This window comes from Glycine soja, chromosome 6, assembly GCF_004193775.1.
Source record: "Glycine soja cultivar W05 chromosome 6, ASM419377v2, whole genome shotgun sequence".
In the NCBI taxonomy this organism is placed as follows: Eukaryota; Viridiplantae; Streptophyta; class Magnoliopsida; order Fabales; family Fabaceae; genus Glycine; species Glycine soja.
Genome location: NC_041007.1, coordinates 12,145,124 through 12,152,955, shown reverse-complemented (window position 1 = coordinate 12,152,955; position 7,832 = coordinate 12,145,124). Strand labels below are relative to the sequence as shown.

The following is a 7,832-nucleotide window of genomic DNA, read 5'->3' as shown; positions in this document are numbered from 1 at the left end:
TATATAAGTCTCATCATTTTTGTTTATGTGATACTTGACGTATTAAAATTCAGAAAGTAGTAAAAGAAAATGTTGACGTTTACATGATCGACACATAGCAACTAATTCTTTTTCCCCTGAAAACTTATTACTAACCAGAAAATAAACTCTTCACGTAAACATAGGTGGCACTTTGGTTCCCAAAAGCGCGGAATAAATTATTGTGGATAATAAACACCAACTACACAGACAGGGACGACGAAAATAGTGGGACTGGGAGAATAACCAAAAAATAAGCTTCACGCTCATGCTCACACCAATTGAAAAGACACACAAATTTTCACACCAAACACAAACCAAAACAACACTAATAAAGTCATAAAAAAATAACTTGGGCGAGATTCTTTCGGCTTAATCAAAAATTTATTTTCAAATTCTAGTTACGTAGATTTGTGTCATAATTGTTTCAGTTTATTCAAAGAGAAATTATATTTCTACAATAAATCTTACAAGGAGAGAAAATTGAAAAGAGAAAAAAATTATATATATAATAAAGAGAAATTAACACATAAAATAATATTATATAAATTATTGTAAGAGCCATTATACATATCATATCTCTTAATCAAAAGTTTAAGTTCAAATTTTGTATATATTAAATGCTCAAAATGAAAATTTTATCATTATTTATGTAAAAAAATTATTTTACTCAAATAAAATGATATTCCAAACTATGGTCTCTTCTAAAAAACATAACAGAAAAAATAAATTATGTAATGACAATCGTGTAAAATAGTTAAAAAAATTTATATTATTTTATAATCACAAATTTATGACATATAATAAGTTTATTTACTTTTAATAATCCTAAAAATTATATGAATCATATGTAGGATGGAATGAAAGTGTAAAATTAATCATAAAACCTAACTTAAAGTGGTGGTGGGGCAAAGGAACATTTACCTTTCTGATGGGCTATCTTTTTTGCCCTGACTAAACATAGTAGCAAGTAATTAATGACATCATAAATGTGATTAAATAGAGTAAATATAATTATGGTAAAAATGAAATAGAGTTGACTAGTAGTATTTATTTGGCGTTGGCGATGACTTTGCAGTTGTTGCTGCTTTCCCCGCAAACGCAACTCAGCTTTCCTTCGATCCCTGAATCTGGACGTTACTAAAGCAGCCCAGCCATCCACGCACCATTTTAAAAGCCAACACAGAAAGCACAGAACCACCACATCGTTGCCTTCCTCTAAACGGTGCGTCGTTTAACTCCTTCACGTAATATATCAATATCACCATGCTTTTTTGTTTCTGTCGTTCTGTTAAGATTCATGTGTTTTGTGGATTCTTATTCTTATTGTTCCTTACTACCGCAGTCTTTAATTATTAGGGATCGCGGATCCGTACTTGGGTTTCCGTTTGAGGTTGATTTCTGCCCAAGTTCTTTTCTTCTGCTTTCAGAGTTTTTGTAATTTCGTTATTTTTGTTCACTTTGGAGCTCGAATCTGCTGTGAATTACTATATATTGTTGAAAATAGTAATGGATCTGATGAGATTGCTGTATTTTGGTCTGATTTTGCTTGATATTGGTTTTTTATTAGCTGAATCGTGTCTTTGAGGATGTAGGATTGTGGTTTTAGTTAATCATAGTTCACTGTGTTAAGTGTGTATTTCGTGAACTTCAATGTCCATGTCCCTGTCCTTAGCCTTGACTTGTTTCTTTTTATTTTTAGTTCTGTTTTTTGTTTCCCTATTTTTTTGGATGTTTTGACCAATAAAACAAGGGGCTTCTCATAAGAAACTCAGAATCAATTGTTTTTAACTTTGTATATATCTATCTATATCTATGTGTGTAGTGTGTATATATATATATATATATATATATATATATATATATATATATATATATATATATATATAGAAAGATCCCTCTGCTGCAGATGTCAACTTTCTGGACGGAGATGTTTATGAAGGGTGGATAAGATTTTTCATATTTCATGTTGTTTTCCTTTGGTTATAAGTCCCCTTGTGAATTAATATAAACTGCCACTATTTACCCCCACCACATTCCCTCCAAAGACAATTGCATTTTTTGTTTTATTTTTCCCTCTCTGAAATGTGGAGCAGGAAGAGAATTTTACTCTATTTATAGTAATATCTGTTTATACTGATGACTGGTTTTTCTGTACAGATAAATTTTTGGGATTCTGAAACTAGTGATACATTTTCTTGCATGAAGGCAGCGTATTGAGGAATTCAGTTAGTGTATTGGAAGATCTAGTTCAACATGTCTTCTGTAAGCAAGGGTGATAGGAAGGCTTCCATTGATGCAGCATCATGGCTGTTCAATGTGGTCACGTCTGTGGGAATTATTCTTGTCAATAAGGCCTTGATGGCTACATATGGTTTTAGTTTTGGTATGACCTCATCATGACTTTTCCCATTTCCTCTCTTGAATCTTTGATCTGTCATGCCTATGATTTTAAAGATGTCATGCTTCTTTTCTATTTGTTGTTTGGATAAACTACCAATCTTGTGTGTTCCTTTTTGGTATAATACACGTATGTATGTGTGTTTGTGTATGTGAAGTAGTAAAGAAGGAGAAACCCTTTTGGTACAATAGAATTGCATGTTTTATGAGTGTAATTTCACCTTGATGTTATCTGTTAGTGTCATTCAGATTGTACAACTTTAGTCTCTTGGATTAAGTCATTCAAGATGTGTATCAGTTGTGCTGACTATCCTAGGATTTGAAAGAAGCATCCATATGTCTTGTTGGTAGTTGAATAGGGGACAAATTAGCATCACTGATGTTGTAAGCTACTATTTTTTTCAGTAAAAGAGTGGTTGAGAGAAAATCTGAGCAAAAGGTATGCATTCAGATGACAAGCTGAGGTCATACAGTCTGCAAACCTTTTGTATCAGTGGTGTTAAATCCTAAAATATGAGCAAAATCTGCAAAAACATTTTCTCATCCAAAACAACCTTTTCATTTGCATGTTTTTTGGTTGAGAACTTGAGATCAATAACAGAAGTATTACCATTCGTAGATCCCACAACTAAAATAGCATTAAAGTACTGAGAATAGCATCAGATGATAGATTAAAAATCTCTTCTATAACTAGTCAAGCAAAGAATATTTTGGTATATGATTTCTTTATATGTAACTTGTAAGGCTACAGATGGTTGCTTCTGAAGTCTGAACTTCTGGACCATTCCTGAATTCTGACATTCTATATCATATAATGCTATTATGCAGCTACAACTTTAACTGGTCTCCATTTTGCCACGACAACCTTGTTGACACTCATTCTTAAATCGTTGGGATATATCCAGACCTCTCATCTTCCATTATCTGATATAATCAAATTTGTCTTGTTTGCAAATTTCTCCATTGTTGGGATGAATGTGAGTTTAATGTGGAACTCTGTTGGTTTCTATCAGGTAACTTTAAGGCTTTTAGTAGCCTATAACATTTTGAACCCTCTTTATAGTAAACTCTAGATAATATTTATAATAATTATTCCTTGAAATAAAATTGTCAGATTGCTAAGCTGAGCATGATTCCAGTATCTTGCTTCCTGGAGGTTGTCTTGGACAATGTACGATATTCAAGGGACACAAAGCTTAGTATTGTTTTGGTTTTGCTCGGCGTTGCTGTCTGTACAGTCACTGATGTCAGTGTCAATGCAAAGGGTTTCATAGCTGCTGTAATAGCAGTTTGGAGCACAGCCCTGCAACAGTATGTAAGTAACATACACTATCATCAAATCCTGAATCTTTAGTTGGGAGATAGAAACCAATCAGTTTGAATTCCATGTCACCAAGGCAGTTCCAGATTTAAATGTTCAGTTCTTGGTTCATGATGCTTGTTGGCAACATTCGTGTACATAGCAATTAATAGCTTTGTTATAGAACTAAAAATGACAAATTAGGAAGCCTACAATAATATTTCTTTGTTTATCTGTATTTTTATCACAAGCAGTATTCTCAGATGCTTTTCTTCTACAACAGACTTCAATAACTTGTTTTAGTTCACAATGGTTCTAATTATTCCTGCCTTATTTGGGTTTCATTTCCTAAGTCTTGTTGGTTTGATATTTAACATAATTTTTTTTGGCAGTACGTGCATTTTCTTCAGAGGAAGTATTCTATTGGGTCATTTAACTTGTTGGGCCACACTGCACCAGCACAGGCAGCAAGTTTACTTCTAGTAGGCCCCTTTATGGACTACTGGTTGACGGGCAAACGAGTTGATGCCTACGGCTATGGTTTGACATCCACGGTAAGTTTCTCTATTTCTTTTCTAGTTTTTTTTTTTTTTTAATGTTTTGTTGTGAGGAGGAAGAGAAACAGAGACTTGTGAAATTTATTTATGTATCGGGTTTAGTCTGCCTTATTTTTTTGGTGAGAACTTTTTGAATGTTGGATGGTGGATTTATCTGATCCGTCATTTTTGCCACCCCTGGTGAGAAGTTTAAAGTAACTTGCAACCGTATGGACTAATCTTGAATGTTGTGTATCTGTTGCATGGTGAACTCCTATTTGTTATAGAGGTTAATATGCTGCGCATTGCTTATCATGGAACTGGGTACCAAATTCGACTGCCTAATTTCAGTGTCAGGTTGCTTAGTGACATTGAGAAAGAATCCTTTGGTTGACTAAGATCAAGGTTATGTTTGACCCAACTTTTTTTGTTTTACTCAAAAACTACTTTTAAAGCTAAAAATAAGAACTTAAAGAAAAGTAGTTGTTTCTCAAATTTCATTTTTTTAGCTTAAAAGCTCCTTTAAGCCAAAAGTTATTTGGTAACTTTTTAAAAAACTTTAGCTTTATTTAAAACTAGTTACACCGTCCAATGAAAAAATATATTTATAAAATAATACTGTGTAAAATTATTTTAATTTACATCAAATTATTTTATTGATACTAAAAATAAATCCTGGGTCTTGCTGGAAAAAAGTTCTGCAAAAGTGAACGAGAAGCTACTCCAAGGAGCTTTTTTAAGTAGCTCCTTTTTTCCTAAGATGTATGTATACTATAAAACCAAGGAGCTTTTTAAGTAGCTCCTTTTTTCCTAAGATGTATGTATACTATAAAATAAGCTCCTTATAATTTTAAGAACTTTTATATAAATACTTCTTGGCTCAGCATCTCCTTTTAAGGAGAAAAAAAGCTAAAAATAAGTCGGGCCAAACCCTACCTAAGCCTAAGCCTTAACTAATTATGAATTTATAAATCCTGTAAGCCTTGCTGGCAGCTATAAGTTCTCGAAGGTTTCTTCCATTAAGAGTTTTTCAAAACTCCAGATTTGCTGTTTAGGGTCAGTAAATAGCATTTGAAGTTCAAAGTGTCATAATCAAGATAACTTCCATTAATGCAACATCATTTTTCTTTTTAGAGTGAAATTACCTTTTCAGTCTCTTTTGAAGAGGTGGCATTTCATTCTTAACGAATGCATTCTTCTTTACCATTCCCTTTTTTTTTGCTCCCTTTAGCGGATATGTTGTTGACTTTAGCCTTTCAACTAATACCATCTCAATGTAAAATCTAATGCATGTTTGTTTCTAATTTTCTCTTTCAAAATGTTTAGAGTGGAAAAGAAAGTAATCCTAAAAGTGACACAATTATTTTGTATTTTGTGCAAACTAGTACAGCTTGGGGACATTAACTAATCCTTTAAATTCATTTAGATACTGAATGTTTGGTTCTTTGTATTCTTAATGTGACCAATCTAGTTTAAAATATGAACATGTTATGAGCAATTCTCTTTAAGAAAGATCTATCAGATCTGTTTATCATGTACAGTCTAGACTCTAGAGGAGAACTATCTATTTGAATCATTACTTTTTTTAAGTTCCCTGTGAATGTTGAAAATTTTAATTATATTTATATAATCTTGTTTCTGTAGACCAATCATGTCCCCCATTTATGACTTATTGGAGATTTTTATTTCATCCACCCTGATTTGCCAGTGGTGCTTCTACAATAATTTCCTTGGTCTTTGATGTTGCTTGTGACTAATGCTAAATATGATTATTAGTGTGCCTATCCATATGGTACCTGTAAAAGGCATGACAAACTGACTGCATCCATGTAAATTTGCTTGTATCACTATACTGGTAGGCAGCAGCATGCATATAGATCTTTTTATTCATAAAAGCAGTGTATTCTTGGCAATCGGTACTCATCAATAACTGGTTGCTCAGTATACACAGATCTTGTGAGGGTGCCCATCCTTGGTCTTCCTTAGAACCAAATGTTCTATTTGTCATTTTGTTTTTTGGTGGATTTGGATCCTATCCCTTTACCTTAGGAAAATACTGTCATTTTTTAAGAACATTTATTCTATAGAGGGACCAACTGTTTCCTGTGCATAGACTCTGCACGTTTTGTTTGTCTTTCTATCTTAAAAATGACTGTCACTTTCCTAAGAAAAAGGAGAGAATCCAAATATGTATACACTTTATGTCAACTTTATAAATACTGTATAGTTTACCTTTACTCAAGAAAACAATAATGAATACTGTGACTCCTGGAATACTATTATTAAACTGAGCTGCTCCTGCTGTCTGCAGTTGTTCATCATTCTGTCTTGCACTATCGCAGTAGGGACAAACCTCAGCCAGTTCATCTGCATTGGTAGGTTCACGGCTGTAACGTTCCAAGTCCTTGGTCACATGAAGACTATCCTGGTCCTGATCTTAGGATTCATTTTCTTTGGAAAAGAGGGTCTCAATCTACATGTTGTTCTAGGCATGATCATCGCAATAGCAGGAATGGTTTGGTATGGCAGTGCTTCTTCCAAGCCAGGGGGGAAAGAGCGTCGTAGCTTTTCCCTCCCCAAAACACAAGATTATAGTTCACTACCTGTGTCCTCTGAGCCAGATACGAAGGAATAGAAAATAATAGAAACTAATTAGAGAAAAAGTGATGAAACTTCTGGTGAACTGCATGAAAAAAATCAGGTGCCCATTAGGCGAGCTGGTTCATTTTCTTTATACCAGGAGTGAATTCCCAATTATTTATAGATCATGGTTATATCTTTTCTTATGTGTTAATGAATTGTTTGGGAAAGAAATGAGAGGAAACAGCGTTAAGGGATGGAAAAATCTACGTTATGTTCCTTTTTTTTTATGACAGAAAATGTTACTGTTACTTTTATAGTAAAAGTTTAATTCCATTTTTCCCATTAGGGTTGGTTCCGTTGTTACCTTCTACTCATGACAACTATTAGCATGTTTGGATTACCTAGTTATGAAATGTTTTACTCTATAAAGTACTTTTGAAAGTTTTACGATGGTAGCACAGACATGCTATACGTTATTTGCATTCAAAAAGATGTGTTGGATTCTAATTTAGGAGTGTGTTGGTAGATGATCTATATCTATGCAGCCAAAAAAAAAAAAAAAGATGATCTATATACTACTATTCTATAGTCGTAGTGTGATTACTTCGGCTCCAACTTAGAATCGATATTCAATATAACCTTTCGAAAATTAATAAGTATCAATTTCGTTTTCAAATGGATTGATGTGCTAAAACAAGCAAGCAAACACTCAACAAAGAAACCAGACATACAGGAATGAACAGGAAGTAAAAAGTAGATATTGCTTGACCACTCGGCCCATGGGCATCCATAATAAATGGACCAAGTTGCAACCTATGGATTATTAGTGGGACTAATTTACCTTGTAAGGCCTTGAAATCCAGTCTTTAGGTTTTAATGGAAGGAATTTCACTTACAAAATGAGGATGATGTCCTCCTATTATGTTTAATATGCTCTCCAGTTAAAATAAAATAAAAATAATAGTAATATATGTTATGATGAATAAAAATATATT

The 7,832-nt window shown here is 33.2% G+C and overlaps 1 protein-coding gene across 1 annotated transcript; it reads left to right on the top strand.

The window, feature by feature from the left end:
- Positions 1-1,085: 1,085 nt before the first annotated feature.
- LOC114415734 (UDP-rhamnose/UDP-galactose transporter 6-like) lies at positions 1,086-7,200 on the top strand. The gene is made up of 6 exons (XM_028380568.1): positions 1,086-1,243; positions 2,179-2,404; positions 3,247-3,431; positions 3,533-3,733; positions 4,111-4,272; positions 6,566-7,200. Exons 2-6 carry the CDS (start codon positions 2,275-2,277, stop codon positions 6,887-6,889), a joined length of 1,002 nt encoding a protein of 333 aa, XP_028236369.1. The 5' UTR covers positions 1,086-1,243; positions 2,179-2,274; the 3' UTR covers positions 6,890-7,200.
- Positions 7,201-7,832: the final 632 nt, after the last annotated feature.

Coding starts and splice junctions, on each gene's coding strand:
- LOC114415734 (XM_028380568.1), top strand. CDS start 2,275: ATGTCTTCTGTAAGCAAGGGTGATAGGAAGGCTTCCATTGATGCAGCA. Junction 2,405..3,246: donor TACATATGGTTTTAGTTTTG/GTATGACCTCAT, acceptor GCTATTATGCAG/CTACAACTTTAACTGGTCTC. Junction 4,273..6,565: donor GCTATGGTTTGACATCCACG/GTAAGTTTCTCT, acceptor TGCTGTCTGCAG/TTGTTCATCATTCTGTCTTG.